A 17162-nucleotide genomic window follows, 5' to 3' on the forward strand; every position below is an offset into this window, starting at 1 on the left:
ATGTCACGGGGCCCGGTTTGCTACGTATGGGTTACTCGAGGGATGGAATGTGTAAGCGTGGATGTGGCCTGACGGGCACCTTTCTTCATATCCTATGGGAATGTTTGGAGGTGGTGCGATTTTGGAACGGTATCCACGCCGTATTGGAGGAGGTCACGCACGTTGCTCTGTTGCCAGAGGCTAGGAGGTGTTTGTTGAATGTCTGGGAACCGAATGACTATAATGTGGCACAGACGCAGTGGGTGACTCTGGGGTACATGGTGGCTAAGCGTAACATAGCACAGCTGTGGGGCTCCCCGAGGCCGCCCACGATCGCGGTATGGAAGGAGAATATGGACTGGTGTATGTTTAGGGAAAAGACGGTGTATGTGGCGAGAGGCAAGCCTGGGAAGTGGACGAAGGTATGGGGTCCATGGAATTCATATCGTGGACATATCTGCACCCCGCCTCTGTCGTTAGAGGTCGATATTGCCTTGTCCCCCTAGCCACGCATTCTGCGGGATTGTGTGAAGTGTGTTCCATGTTTTGTCTTCCCGTTGCCCCCCGCTGCCACTTCCTGTCAAGAACTGCTTCTGATACTCTACGTTGTCCCCCATCCTGGGAAGTGCACGCTGCTATTTCGGACTCTCATTGCCTTGAGTGTGTTTTGCATTTAACAGAAAATGAAACTGTTTTTTCCGATTGCTCTTGGCCTATGGCCACGGCCTGTTGCATGTGCTCACGAACTGCCTGGAGCTTCGCTTCTGGTTCATTTGAATGTGTGGCGTTTCATTGCAGGCCCTCGGGCTCTGTAGCGGCCGGCCTCGGTGGTTGTAGGCTCTTGTAAGTATTTTATTGTGTAATAAAGGTTTCTTTAAAAAAAAAAAAAAAAAAAAAAAAAAATGCAGCTAGAGATCAACAGCCAGACGTCAAGAAATGCAGCTAGAAATCAAAAGCCAGACGTCAAGAAATGCAGCTAGAGATCAACAGCCAGACGTCAAGGAATGCAGCTAGAGATCAACACGCCAGACGTCAAGGAATGCAGCTAGAGATCAACACGCCAGACGTCTAGAAATGCAGCTAGAGATCAACACGCCAGATGTCAAGGAATGCAGCTAGAGATCAACAGCCAGACATCAAGGAATGCAGCTAGAGATCAACACGCCAGACGTCAAGAAATGCAGCTAGAGATCAACACGCCAGACGTCAAGGAATGCAGCTAGAGATCAACAGCCAGACGTCAAGAAATGCAGCTAGAGATCAAGAGCCAGACGTCAAGAAATGCAGCTTGAAATCAACAGCCAGACGTCAAGAAATGCAGCTAGAGATCAACACGGCAGACGTCAAGGAATGCAGCTAGAGATCAACACGCCAGACGTCAAGGAATGCAGCTAGAGATCAAAACGCCAGACGTCAAGGAATGCAGCTAGAGATCAACACGCCAGACGTCAAGAAATGCAGCTAGAGATCAACAGCCAGACGTCAAGAAATGCAGCTAGAGATCAACAGCCAGACGTCAAGTAATGCAGCTAGAGATCAACACGCCAGACGTCAAGGAATGCAGCTAGAGATCAACACGCGAGACGTCAAGGAATGCAGCTAGAGCTCAACAGCCAGACGTCAAGAAATGCAGCTAGAGATCAACACGCCAGATGTCAAGGAATGCAGCTAGAGATCAACAGCCAGACATCAAGGAATGCAGCTAGAGATCAACACGCCAGACGTCAAGAAATGCAGCTAGACATCAACACGCCAGACGTCAAGGAATGCAGCTAGAGATCAACAGCCAGACGTCAAGGAATGCAGCTAGAGATCAACACGCCAGACGTCAAGAAATGCAGCTAGAGATCAAGAGCCAGACGTCAAGGAATACAGCTAGAGATCAACACGCCAGACGTCTAGAAATGCAGCTAGAGATCAACACGCCAGACGTCTAGAAATGCAGATAGAGATCAACAGCCAGACGTCAAGAAATGCAGCTAGAGATCAACAGCCAGACGTCAAGAAATGCAGCTAGAGATCAACAGCCAGACGTCAAGTAATGCAGCTAGAGCTCAACAGCCAGACGTCAAGGAATGCAGCTAGAGATCAACAGCCAGACATCAAGGAATGCAGCTAGAGATCAACAGCCAGACATCAAGGAATGCAGCTAGAGATCAACACGCCAGACGTCAAGAAATGCAGCTAGAGATCAACACGCCAGACGTCAAGGAATGCAGCTAGAGATCAACACGCCAGACGTCAAGAAATGCAGCTAGAGATCAACACGCCAGACGTCAAGAAATGCAGCTAGAGATCAACAGCCAGACGTCAAGTAATGCAGCTAGAGATCAACACGCCAGACGTCAAGAAATGCAGCTAGAGCTCAACAGCCAGACGTCAAGAAATGCAGCTAGAGATCAACACGCCAGATGTCAAGGAATGCAGCTAGAGATCAACAGCCAGACATCAAGGAATGCAGCTAGAGATCAACACGCCAGACGTCAAGAAATGCAGCTAGAGATCAACACGCCAGACGTCAAGGAATGCAGCTAGAGATCAACAGCCAGACGTCAAGGAATGCAGCTAGAGATCAACACGCCAGACGTCAAGAAATGCAGCTAGAGATCAAGAGCCAGACGTCCAGGAATACAGCTAGAGATCAACATGCCAGATGTCAAGGAATGCAGCTAGAGATCAACACGCCAGACGTCAAGAAATGCAGCTAGAGATCAACACGCCAGACGTCAAGGAATGCAGCTAGAGATCAACACGCCAGACGTCAAGGAATGCAGCTAGAGATCAACAGCCAGACGTCAAGGAATGCAGCTAGAGATCAACACGCCAGACGTCAAGAAATGCAGCTAGAGATCAAGAGCCAGACGTCAAGGAGTACAGCTAGAGATCAACACGCCAGACGTCTAGAAATGCAGCTAGAGATCAACAGCCAGACGTCAAGAAATGCAGCTAGAGATCAACAGCCAGACGTCAAGTAATGCAGCTAGAGATCAAGAGCCAGACGTCAAGAAATGCAGCTAGAGATCAACAGCCAGACGTCAAGTAATGCAGCTAGAGCTCAACAGCCAGACGTCAAGAAATGCAGCTAGAGATCAACAGCCAGACATCAAGGAATGCAGCTAGAGATCAACACGCCAGACGTCAAGAAATGCAGCTAGAGATCAACACGCCAGACGTCAAGGAATGCAGCTAGAGATCAACACGCCAGACGTCAAGAAATGCAGCTAGAGATCAACACGCCAGACGTCAAGGAATGCAGCTAGAGATCAACAGCCAGACGTCAAGTAATGCAGCTAGAGATCAACACGCCAGACGTCAAGAAATGCAGCTAGAGCTCAACAGCCAGACGTCATGAAATGCAGCTAGAGATCAACACGCCAGATGTCAAGGAATGCAGCTAGAGATCAACAGCCAGACATCAAGGAATGCAGCTAGAGATCAACACGCCAGACGTCAAGAAATGCAGCTAGAGATCAACACGCCAGACGTCAAGGAATGCAGCTAGAGATCAACAGCCAGACGTCAAGGAATGCAGCTAGAGATCAACACGCCAGACGTCAAGAAATGCAGCTAGAGATCAAGAGCCAGACGTCAAGGAATACAGCTAGAGATCAACACGCCAGATGTCAAGGAATGCAGCTAGAGATCAACAGCCAGACATCAAGGAATGCAGCTAGAGATCAACACGCCAGACGTCAAGAAATGCAGCTAGAGATCAACACGCCAGACGTCAAGGAATGCAGCTAGAGATCAACACGCCAGACGTCAAGGAATGCAGCTAGAGATCAACACGCCAGACGTCAAGAAATGCAGCTAGAGATCAAGAGCCAGACGTCAAGGAATACAGCTAGAGATCAACACGCCAGACGTCAAGGAATGCAGCTAGAGATCAACAGCCAGACGTCAAAAAATGCAGCTAGAGATCAACACGCCAGACGTCAAGAAATGCAGCTAGAGATCAACACGCCAGACGTCAAGGAATGCAGCTAGAGATCAACACGCCAGACGTCTAGAAATGCAGCTAGAGCTCAACAGCCAGACGTCAAGAAATGCAGCTAGAGATCAACAGCCAGACATCAAGGAATGCAGCTAGAGATCAACACGCCAGACGTCAAGAAATGCAGCTAGAGATCAACAGCCAGACGTCAAGTAATGCAGCTAGAGATCAACAGCCAGACGTCAAGAAATGCAGCTAGAGATCAACAGCCAGACGTCAAGGAATGCAGCTAGAGATCAACACGCCAGACGTCAAGGAATGCAGCTAGAGATCAACAGCCAGACGTCAAAAAATGCAGCTAGAGATCAACACGCCAGACGTCAAGAAATGCAGCTAGAGATCAACACGCCAGACGTCAAGGAATGCAGCTAGAGATCAACACGCCAGACGTCTAGAAATGCAGCTAGAGCTCAACAGCCAGACGTCAAGAAATGCAGCTAGAGATCAACAGCCAGACATCAAGGAATGCAGCTAGAGATCAACACGCCAGACGTCAAGAAATGCAGCTAGAGATCAACAGCCAGACGTCAAGTAATGCAGCTAGAGATCAACAGCCAGACGTCAAGAAATGCAGCTAGAGATCAACAGCCAGACGTCAAGGAATGCAGCTAGAGATCAACACGCCAGACGTCAAGAAATGCAGCTAGAGATCAACAGCCAGACGTCAAGGAATGCAGCTAGACATCAACACGCCAGACGTCAAGAAATGCAGCTAGAGATCAACAGTCAGACGTCAAGGAATGCAGCTAGAGATCAACAGCCAGACGTCAAGGAATGCAGCTAGAGATCAACACGCCAGACGTCAAGAAACGCAGCTGAAACAAGTGGATGATGTACCGGATATTTTCGGTCGACATCAAGAGGACGAGGAGGAAGCATCGGCTGCCAAACAGCAATCACTATGCATACACGATTCAGAGTCTGACTTCAAACAAGACTCAGCCGCGCTCCAGCTGGCACAGAACCATCGGTCAGTGAGTACGCTTACCCCTCATCTAAAGCCCAACACATCGGCACTGTCCGAAAAGCCTGCTTCTGGTCCGCCATTACAAAAGGCCTGTGGCACGCACTGAAAAACGGACTCTAAAGCCCCACCCTCAGACTCGACTTCCAAAGTCCGGCCCACAGCAGGGGCCTCTACCTCCTCCAAATCAAGGCCTGTGACCCCTCAGCCATCTGTTGCGCCACCGAAAGAAACGTATTATGCTTCGGAATCGTGTACAACAGCACCGAAGACAAAACATCCTCTGGACTGAAATGTTTCACTTTTGGATCGAGATCTCCACCGGAACCAATCCTAAATGTAATGTAGGAATGGCTAAATCACAGGCAAAACAGAAGCTCAGCCTGGAACGAAGAAAATAATTATTCAGTCAGCAAAGTCTCACTCGTCTAAGAAACACTCATCATTTCAAAAGGCTTTAAACATTCCTCTGCAGCCTCCAAAGAAAAAGTAGTATGATTCCACGAGACCTCTGCACATCCCTATTTCACTTCCATCCAACCCACCAGCACCACCGCCAGCATCCACTCCACTCACCACAACTATCGGAGATAAGAAATATATCCCCTGATTCACCCATCATAGAAGATGATGATGACATTCCACAAGCAGGGACCCTGGGGATGCCTGGGATAATTATAATATTGAACCACAAGGAGAAACCGATCCTGATCTATATCCCGCGAGGCCATCACCATCTGTCGACGCCTCTGCATATGAAGATTTAATAGCAAGGGAAGCAGCTTTACTTCAAGTACCTTTATATAAAGACACAATAGAGGACAATTTCCTTTTTGAAACCCTATCTAATGCTCAAAGGGGGGGCACAGAATCTTCCACTCCTTAAAAGTATGGTACGTCATGCAGAGGACCTCTTTAAAGACCCGGTCAAAGCTAGGCTCATTACCAATAATTCAATCAAATGTGCACTAGATGCAGCAGACACGGCAGCTACATGCATAACATAGAGATGCATTGCTCCGTGTCTCATAATCTCACATTTGATATAGAACATCTTTTTCAGCCCTCAAGTAGACACAACCCTTGAGAAAAGGAAAAAGACACAGAGGTTGCAAAATCAGTGGGAGCTCTACATACAACTACTTATCGTGGTTCATTTCGTAGGCCTAACTACAAACTAGGGGCAAGATCTGCCTCCTCAGACACTGGGTCAGCATAAAACAAATCAAGGACAAACTTCTACTGCCAAAACCTTTTACAGGGCTGCATACAGAGGGAACAATTTTAAAGGAAGAGGTCGAGGGGATAATACCCGTAAACACAACTACCAAGCGGTGACTTCCTTACCATTTCCCCAACCATTTGACACCTGTTGGGGGTCGTCTTCAAAAACTTCTTTCAGGATGGAAATCAGTCACAACAGATCAATGGGTATTGGATATTATCCGACATGGTTACTGTCTGGAGCTCATTACATATTCCATCTCACAAAGACAAATTATCAATAGAACATCAAAATCTCCTCCAACAGAAAATAGCAGCTCTATTAATAAAAAGAACCACAGAACCAGTCCCGAACATAATCCAGGAACAGGGGTATGTTCATTATACTTCCTCCTACCCCCAAAAGATGGAACTTTGCGTCTTATTCTCAACCTCAGACCACTCAATCAGTACATCCTATCAGAACACCTCAATATGGACACAATTCAGTAAAAAGGCAACTTCATGACAGCCTTAGATCTAAAGATGCCTTCTTCCATATACCCATCCATCCTGCACACAGGAACTATCTAAGATTTCTGTTTCAAGGAAGCCATTATCAATTCAAAACCCTTCCCTTTGCAATTACCACCGCACCAAGGATATTCACAAAATGCTTAGCAGTAACAGCGGCACATTTACACAGACAAAACGTTCATGTATTTCCGCATCTAGACGATTGGCTGATAAAAGCAAACAGCCTCAGTCTTTGCAAACAGCATACACAACAAACCCTAACCTTACTGCATCAGTTGGGGTTCACCATCAACATACAAAAGTCACATCTACAATCTGCTACAATACAACCATATCTGGGAGTCGTGCTCAACACACAATTGGCATTGGCATATCCAAATGCTGACAGAATAAATATCATGGTAACATTAATCTAACAATTTAAAACTGGGACTCGAATCTCAGTCAAAATATTCATGCAGCTTTTAGGCATGATGGCATCTTGTATTTCTATAGTTCCACATGCAAAACTACCCACGAGGCCTCTCCAAGAAGGTCTCTCACATCAATGGACACAGTCACAGGGTCATCTTCAGGATCTAGTGCAGTGGTGGAATCCACAAAACGTATCTGAAGGGCAGCCATTTCAAGACCCAGTTCACCAAATAATTCTGACAGTGGATGCTTCCCTCATGGGTTGGGGTGCTCATCTCCAAAACCTGACAATTCAGGGAATATGGGACTCAAAACTCACAGGTCTGTATATCAATTACCTAGAGCTGCAAACTGTGTACCTAGCAGTGAAAGCATTCCTACCTCACCTACTACACAATACGACAACGATGTACAACATACAAAAACAGGGGGGGCTACATTCTCTCAAATTATCATGTTTAGCACAGAAAATATGGAGTTTAGTGAGACATCACAGCACTCCTCTCCTGGTAGAATATGTTCCAAGAACAAGCAATCAAGTTGCGGACCTTCTAAGCAGAACGCAGAAACAAGTCCTTGAATGGAAGCTACACCCCAAAGCCCTCCTATCATACTTTCAAAGATGGGGGTTTACACAAATAGTTCAGGTCGCAATCCCAGAAAATGAAAAATGCCCAACTTTGCAAGCAGGTACCCACAATACCAATCCAAGGGCAATGCTCTATGGATGAACGGGTCAGAAATATTTGCCTAAGCATTTCCTCCTTATCCACTACTTCCATTTGTGGTCAGAAAGCTCAGACAAACATCCCTTACAATGATACTCGTAGCACCAACATGGGCTCCTAAACCATGGTTCACAACATTGTTGGAGCTTTCACTAGTCCCACACGAGAAGCTTCACCTCCACCCGGACCTTCTCACACAGAACAAAGGAACACTAAAACACCCCAATCCCAAGGAGTTAAATATTGCAATATGGCTCCTGAAGTCTTAGTATTTGGGTACTTAAATTTATCACAACAATGTATAGCTATTCTTAAAAAAAGTTTGCAGACCTACCACAAGACAATGTTATGCAGCTCAATGGAAACGATTTGTTTTATACTGCCAACAAACTCCTAAATGCACAAGTACAGACAATACTTATTGCATTTGCAGACCACAGGGTTATCTTATACTTCAATACGATTACACATGGCAGCTATTGCAGCCTATTTGCAAAATAGACAGTACTTGCCATACTTAAAACACCTGCCATTAAGGCCTTTATGGAAGGACTTTCTTCCTTCCAAAGCTTCCTCCTGCACCGGCATGGAACTTAAACATTGTCCTAATAAGACTTCTGGGGCCTCCGTTTGAACCATGGCACTCTTGTCAATTGCAATACCTGTCTTGGAAGGTCGCCTTTTTAATAGTTATCACTTCGCTTAATAGTCAGTGAGATTCAGACATTAACCTTAGAAGAGCCATTCTTCTAGGTTCATAGAGACATGGCAGTGCTTAGAACAAATCCAAAATGTCTTCCAGAGGTCGTGTCCAATTTTCATATTAACCAATCAATAGATTTACTAGTCTTCTTTCCACAACCTGACTCTTGCAGAAAAAGATTTACATATATTAGATGTTACGAGCTTTAATGTATTATATTGACAGGACTAAAACATTCAGAAATACTAAACAACTATTTGCTTTCACACCTCCACATATAGGAAATGTAATTTCCAAATCTGGAATTTCTAGATGGATAGTGAAATGCATCCAAACTTGTTATGCTAAAGCTAAATGTTCCTCCTAAAGCTCATTCTACTCGCAAAATAGGAGCTTCTATGGCATTTTTAGGAAACATACCAATTGCTGATATTTGAAAAGCAGCAACATGTTCTACTCCACACACATTTACAAAACATTATTGTGTGGATGTATTTGCCCGTCGGCAATCAAATGTGGGCCAAGCTATACTATAAACATTTTCAAACAACTGCAAAGCCCACAGGTTAACCACTGCCGAGGGAGAGGGACTGCTTTACAGTCTATGCAAGGCATGTGAATCTACAGCACACATGCCTCGAACGGATTATGCGACTTACCCAGTTAGCATCGGTTCTTGGCAGGTAGTGCTGTAGATTCACATGTGCCTCCCTCCTCCCCACAAAACCCTGTGTAGGTTGCAGTTTACATAGTGCACATATTTTACATCACATTTCTGTTTCATGCTACAACTCCATTCTCATCTATCTGCGGAAAAACAATCTGGCAATGAAGTCGATGACCATGCACAGTATTGCCAAGAGGAGGAGTGACACAGCCTGGTGACTCGAAGAAAGCTTCTTGGAAGAAAAACAACTTGTAATGCTATGTTCAAATATTTGTAAAGCGCATGGCTGTCCCAGCACTGGGCCATCCAAGCGTTAGTTTCAGAAATTCTGTGATCATCTAAGCCCAACACTAGAGGGCAGACTTATGCACAGCATGGGATTCTACAGTACTACTGCCAAGAACAGATGCTTACAGGATAAGTAACATAATCCTTTTTTACACAGTATTGCTGGTGACTTTGCCTGATATACACCGAGTTGGTCACTGCTAGTAATTCTGCATGCTGTGGCCACCGTGGTTATTAGTACAACGCTGATAATTTATGTTGGTAGCTCAGGATGTTTCTTATTTGATATGAGTTGCTCTTATACACAAGGCTGGGCATCCCAGCACTACATAGATTGTATAATAAACATGTTTTTCATTGATCAGGAAGTCTTATGCTGGGGAGACAGCCCAATGACAAGCTCCACAGTGCTTCAAACCTGTGAGTACGTAGTTAACTCCGCAGTTCGAAGCAAAGAGGTTGCAAGCCAAGTCCATCCCTGGCTCAAGCCTCCTATTCTTGTAGCCCCCACCTTTGTTTATTCTCATTTGAGCGTTCTCTCTGCTGACATGCAGTGACAGTCTCACTGATTCCATTGGTCTGTCAGTGCTTCTACTGTGGACGGTCTCCTTGACTCCATGGGGCTCTTGGTGCTTATCTTGTGAGCGGTCTCTGCTGGACTCTTCAGCAATGTCATTGCTGCGGTCTCTCTGTAATCATTTGTTATTTCCACCGCCTCAGGTCACATCCAGATTGCACAGGTTCCGGACCGTAACGAACCAGACAGCCCAGGAGAAGTCAACTTTCAGTACCTGTTCCAGCTGCTGGAGGACCTGGGCTACGCCGGGTACGTGGGGTGTGAGTACGCTCCGCGAGGTAAGTTGGTAACAGCGCATTTGATTCCCATGTATGAGAACGTGTCAGCTGATCATTAAGACCTCTGACCCAGTCTGTGCATGGCTCGCCGATGTGGACCCGAGGTGCATATCTCATTCTCGTCCCATGGGCACTCTCACAGGTTGGCAGACCTGCCAGTGTGCGCCTACGTTCAGCACAGAGTACAGATCTCAGGGTATCCTCAAGGGTTGGCAGGCCTGCCAGTGTATGCCTCAGTGCAGTACATCTTACCTCATCTCCATGGCACCCTCATAGGTTGGCAGGCCTGCCAGTGCATGCCTTTTTAGAGTTCATCTTATACATCTCCAGGGCTCCCTCATAGGTTGGCAGGCCTGCCAGTGTATGCCTCAGTACAGTACATCCTACTAATGTCCAGGGAACCCTTACATGTTGGCTGGCCAGTAATCTGGTTCAGAACCCCTTTTAGAGGGCTAGCAGGAAGTTCTGGGCCCAACCATGGGGGGGAGGGGGTGTTGATGCCTTTTACTCCCCATGTCCCTCTGTCCAAGATACAATGGGCCCTGTACCCTTCAGTACTTGACGGTCAGTGGTAGCGCGGGTCAGGCAGTCCAAGGCTTCTCAGGTAGATGCAGGGGGTGAACACAGGTTCACATTTCAAAATACTACTTGTGTGGGTGGCACAACCAGTGCTGCAAGCCCACTACTTACTAGTAAATCAATTATCCTGAACATGGAAAACAAATCGTAACACAGTTTACTTAAGGACCACTTGCACTTTAGCATGGAATAGCAGTGAAAAGGTGCACAGAGACACTAAACTAGCATAAATGAAGTCCAGCCTACAATCAAAAACAGGAGGTCAGAAAGCAAAAAAATGCCAGGCCTAACACCTATGGACTAACCCAACCAAAACCTGATAACTCTGGTCTATTTACTTTTAAAATACAGTGTAAATATAAAGACACTACTTATTTTCCTATTATTGAGCTTGTTTGCCATTGAAACTCTGGTTGGACAAAGGACAGTTGCCTGTTTGCTCCGGGGGCGGGAGCTCGTTGGGGGTTGTTAAATAGAGATTAGAAATGAGGCATTGGTGCCTAAAATGTGATCGCTTGAGCCCCTACTTAAACAGGATTGACTTCATAGAGGGACATGTGGATCTCTTATCAGTCCATATACTGATGATTTGGGGGGAGATGTTAGCGGTGTGGCTGATCCAACACTGGGCAGATCTCACCCACAAACGGCAGGACAGCAGTACTACAGAGAGCAGGAGACGTTGAGCCTCTTGATTCCTGGCGGCTACATAACCCTGAGTAACTAGAATCTTCATGTACGCCTTTTGTATGGTGTCCTTACTAGACCAGCTATGCTCTTATGCTACGGCTAGATCACGGGCATGACCACTGATGTTTAATATCGGGCTACGACAGTTTTGGACCATGACCCCTGCTAGTAGCAATGGTCTCCGGTAAGGGCTCTGACTAAAATACTGACATGGCGCCTAGGTGGAATCTGTTACGGAATAGAGATACCAGTACCTTTGTGTATCTCTACCAAATAACCTCTGTATTAAATCACATCTCTAGATGGCCAGTGGTAATCCTGTTGTCGTGGGACCGTCACAGTTTTGTAAAGCAACAGAACCACATGACGTAGTACCCCTGCTATGGCCGTGTGCAACCAGGATACCAGGAGTGGCATCTTCAGAGCTCCACGTTTAATGTCTTGTCGGTCCTTGCTAGAGTAGCAGGGGTTATGAAAAGATCATCTCGCCCTAAGATAAGGAACTTTAGTGAAGGATGTACCATTGGGTTTGACTGGTATAATGTGGAAAGGTTATGCCCTGATAGCATGTTACTGATGTGGACTTTATCAGACCACTCCAGGACAGGTAAGAACGATTATTGTGCAAGTTCTCACCTGGGACAGAGAAGATAAATAGTAATTTTCACATATGTTACAATCAGCTGTGGAGATTTTGAAAGTCACAAAAACAGCAGATATATAATGCACCACAAAAGCACAAATAAAAACTCTGCTAAACATCTGGGGCACAACACTGGACTCCTAAACTATTGGAGTGACGTAGCCTTTTGTGTTAAAATCAAAATATTGACATCAACATCTTGTTCATCATGGCGAGAGGTAATGTAGATCCTCTTGTGCAACGATTTCATGCAGTTTGCTACTACAGGTAGCTGTAGTGAATGAAAAAAGTTGGGAACTGTGATTGTCTTTCTCAGGACCTCACCATGTACTGTTCATTTTTCTAATTGAGTAGAAATAGGAAACTCATGTTGAGGCCATGTTTACTTCAATAGAGCATGACGTCACTACAGTCTCTTGCGCCATTAGTTTGCTGTGGTGTCCAAATGCAGTAAACACATGTCACAGATGACTTTAGTTTGAAAAGTTTTTCTTAGATCTCTAAAGTTTGTGGGTTACTGCATTATCTGAGGTATTGTTTTGAGGGAACTTTTGTACTCATAATTATAAAGTAGTGGTTAGGAGCCACTGCATCCATATATAATAACAGACATGTTCGGGGCATATAAGCTGCAGATCACACACTGAGCATAGATCGCCATCTGGTGTTGGGCCCGGATGTTTGAACTTGTTTTTGTCTTGGAAAAGTCTTTGGAAGTCACGAGATAGGTGACTCGTCCTTTGGATTATAGTGCGCATGGGCATCGGCTCCATCCCCAGACTGTTTTATTCCACCATCAGGCTCCGATGTGTTTATCGCGCTTCAGTTCGGTGCAGTTACCGATCCAACTTTCGATGCGCAATCCTTCACCCTTTCTCCGGTATTGTTTTGATCACGATCCATAGCTGTCGCGCATCTCTTCGACTTCGAAGTCCTCGATTCCGGTCGTCGACGAAGGCCTTCGGGCCTACCAAGGCATTTGATCTGGCTCATGGAAAGGACTCCTATTAATAAGTGTCCTCAATGTGGGTCGAAATTCCCACACACAGATCTTCATGAGGTGTGTAACCTCTGCTTTTCACCGAAGCACGAGGCCAGAGACTGTCCAGCTTGCGCCTCTTTCCGCTCCAAGAAAACCATTCGGGATCGTCGAGCTCGATGAACAATGGCTCGCTCGTCGTCATCCATTCCCGACAACATCTTCCAAGAGGGCGTCGATGTACCAGAACAAGAGCGGGTCGAAGAAGGCCCTGTCAGCGCCTCCGAAGCCGACGTTGAAGACATCACCCCTGGGCAGCGGGTCGTAAGTAGTGACATCGACTCCGACCCCCTCCCCCCACCACCGAAAAGGCTTCGGTAACACCTTCACCTTCGGGCCCAGGTGCACACCGAGACAATACTTCTCACGCCCCGCCTTCGGGCCCGGCAAAGAAGTCAACAACTAAGCCTTCATACCACTCGGGATCGAGTCAGCCTGGCATCTGTGCCGAAACCCAAACCCCGGCACCCCAAAAAAAACCTCCTTCACCTCCGTGCCGACCACTCCCTCAACATCGACGCACTCGGCACCGAAACCAACAGGCACTGACCCCTCGACTCCGAAAAAGTAGTCAGAACCGAGTAAAAAGACACTACCGAAAAGTTCCCATTATCAACCTTCGGAACCGAAAAAAACATTGGAACCGAAAAAACAACTGGTTCCGCAGGCTGCTACAGAGACTAAAAAAATCTCATCTCATGCTTCAAAGCCAAAAGAGCACAAATCCACCCCAGATTCAGTGCTACGCAAGCCCTCGGAACCGAAAAAGTCGGCGCCAAAACACCAGCCTCCACAAGAAGAGCTTTTTAAACCGGATCCCACCCAAAAAAAGTCTTCTAAAAGACCCAAAAACAGGTCATCTGACTCTCAGTTCCAAGAAGAGACCAATGGACATGCCACTACCGGCTCCATCTCCACCTAAGAAGAGAGACATTGCAACATCTCCTCTCAGACTCCCTTCTCCACCTCCTCCTCCACCTCCACCACCACACCACTCTCCTACACCATCTCCTCCACCAGTGGATGATGACACCTCTGATGACACGGGGAAGGTGCAGATGATGAACCACTAGGGGATCCTAGTCTGCCTTATACCCCAGACCCCTGGGACGATTACAATACACCAGATGTCGCTAATGTACCACAAGATGACATCTACCCCTTTAGACCTTTCCCTCCAGAGGATACCATAGGTTTCACCCAGCTTGTTCACAGAGCTGCACCATACCACAGGGTTGCTTTACATACAGACCCTGTGGAAGACGATTTCTTAATGGACACTTTTGATACTTCACAAAGGTCCACCTCCGTTCTCCCTATGTTACAAGGGGTAATGAAACATGCACCTGAGGTGTTCAAAGATCCTGTTAGGGCTAGGGTTATTAACCCCAGGATAGAGAAGAAATACAAATCTGCCCCAGCAGACCCCGTATACATTAAGGGCCAAATACCGTTGGATTCCTTAGTGGTCTCCAATGTCAGAAAGGGGGCTAACTCACAAACGTCAGGGGACGCTCCACCTCCTGACAAGGAGTCAAATCTCTTGGACGCCTCTGGTAAACGCACAGCGTCACAAGCAGCTAATATATGCCGCATTGCCAACACTCAAGCTTTGTTAGCCAGATACGATAGGGCACACTACAACGAGCTAGAGACCCTATTGCAGCACTTTCCTGACAAATACAAAACCAAAGCCAACGACCTCATACAAGAGGGTAAGCCCATCAAACACCTCCATTCGTTGCGCTCTAGATGTGGCAGACACCGCCTCCCGAGCCATCAACACAAGTGTCCTTTGCGTAGACATGCATGGCTACGCATTTCAGGTTTTAAACCTGAAGTACAAACTTCTATCCTTAACCAGCCATTTGATCAGGAACATCTATTTGGGCCTGCCGTGGATTCATCCCTAGAAAAGATGAAAAAAGACACAGACACGGCTAAATCAATGGGAGCCTTGCAATCACAAGCACCCAGACGTTCCTTTCGTCGCTCCTCTTACAAGGGCACCTCCAGAGGCTACTCCTCTGACAACCCCTCCACGTCCTATAAGACTCCCACCCAGACCATATTCACCAGAGGTTATCAAAGAGGAGGCTACAGAGGCAATAATAACAACGGTAGAGGCACGACCAACAATACTCACTCTGCCTCCACCCCTACCCAATGATTTCCCTCTGCTCCCCCCGGACCATTCCACTCCAGTCGGGGGAAGATTGCTACATTTCCTACCTATCTGGAACAACATCACCACAGACAGGTGGGCGAGAAATCATTCAATCAGGATACTGTCTAGAACTCACCTCTACCCCCCCCAAACATACCACCCAGACAGCGCCCAATGTCATCAGACCATTTATCGCTGCTAAAGCAGGAGGTAATCTCCCTCCTACAAAAAACATGCAATAAAACCAATCCCCTTGCTTCAACAAAACACAGGAGTTTACTCCCTATACTTTCTCATCCCAAAGAAGGACGGCTCTCTGAGGCCTATCTTAGACCTCAGACCCCTAAACCTGTACATACAATCAGACCATTTTCACATGGTCACGCTTCAACAGGTCCTTCCTCTTCTCTCACAAGGCGACTTCCTTGTCACTCTAGATCTCAAGGACGCCAATTTCATATTCCCATTCACAACTCTCACAGGAAATATCTCAGGTTTGTAGTGGACGGTCAACACTACCAATTCAAGGTACTCCCATTCGGAGTTACCACAGCATCCAGAGTATTCACCAAGTGTCTGGCGGTTGTTGCGGCTCACCTAAGAAGACAGCACATCCACGTCTTCCCATACTTAGATGACTGGCTCATAAAAGCCAAGTCATACAATCAGTGTGTACATCACGCTCACGCCACAATCCAACTACTCCACAACTTAGGGTTTACAGTAAACCACGAAAAGTCTCACCTACAACCGTCCCACATACAACAGTACCTTGGTGCCACAATCAACACCTCAAAAGCACTTGCATATCCCAGCCCAGCCAGGATAGCAAGCATACAAAGCCTCATAACAAATTTCAGCCGCAACACTCTTACAGCTCGAGTGTTCATGCAGTTGATAGGGATGATGGCCTCTTGCATATTTATAGTACCTCATGCAAGACTCCAGATGCGTCCCCTGCAGGAATGTTTGGCATGTCAGTGGAACCAGGCTCAAGGTCAGCTGACAGATCAGGTGTTGGTGGACGGTCGCACGCATCGCTCTCTGCAGTGGTGGAACACCAAAAACCTTTCCAAAGGGCAACCGTTCATCGAGCCAGTTCCACAGATTGTGTTAACAGCGGACGCATCGCTCTCCGGCTGGGGAGCTCATCTGTTACATCACACATGCAGGGCAGGTGGACACCTCAACAAAAGTTACTCCACATCAATCACCTGGAGTTACTAGCCATATTCCTAGCCCTAAAGGCATTCCAGAAACCAATATCAAGCAAGACTGTCCTAGTCCGCACCGACAACATGACAGCCATGTACTACATACAGAAAAAAGGAGGGACACACTCCGTACAGCTCTCTCAACTGGCGCAAAGCATATGGAGATGGGCTATTCCTCAGAAATTTTTTATCGTAGCCCAACATGTTCCGGGAGTCCAGAACAACATAGCCGATCTATTAAGTCGTCAGACGTAACAGATTCACGAGTGGGAACTTCATCCGCAAGTTCATAAATCATTTTTAGGTCTCGCGCCTAGCGTCACAGTGCGTAGCATTGCTCGCGCAGCGAGAGACCTCTTGTACGGGGTTTTAAAATCGCCCAAGGAATCACACACACTCATGCGTGTGCTTTTCCTTTTGGGCCATGCCATTGGCCTTTGCATGCGTGTTTTTTACAAACAGAGCAGGCAGTAGGCCAAAGGCGGGCGCATTGCTCCG

General features: G+C 46.8%; 1 protein-coding gene across 1 annotated transcript in view; it reads left to right on the plus strand.

Annotated features, from left to right (window-relative positions):
• HYI (hydroxypyruvate isomerase (putative)) overlaps positions 1 to 17162 on the plus strand; it is a 129306-nt gene that overhangs the window by 99388 nt on the left and 12756 nt on the right. The window contains exon 7 of the mRNA XM_085602957.1: positions 10198 to 10332. Coding sequence (XP_085459083.1) covers positions 10198 to 10332 — 135 coding nt within the window. The remainder of the gene's footprint in view (positions 1 to 10197; positions 10333 to 17162) is intronic.

This window comes from Triturus cristatus, chromosome 4_2, assembly GCF_964204655.1.
Source record: "Triturus cristatus chromosome 4_2, aTriCri1.1, whole genome shotgun sequence".
NCBI lineage: Eukaryota > Metazoa > Chordata > Amphibia > Caudata > Salamandridae > Triturus > Triturus cristatus.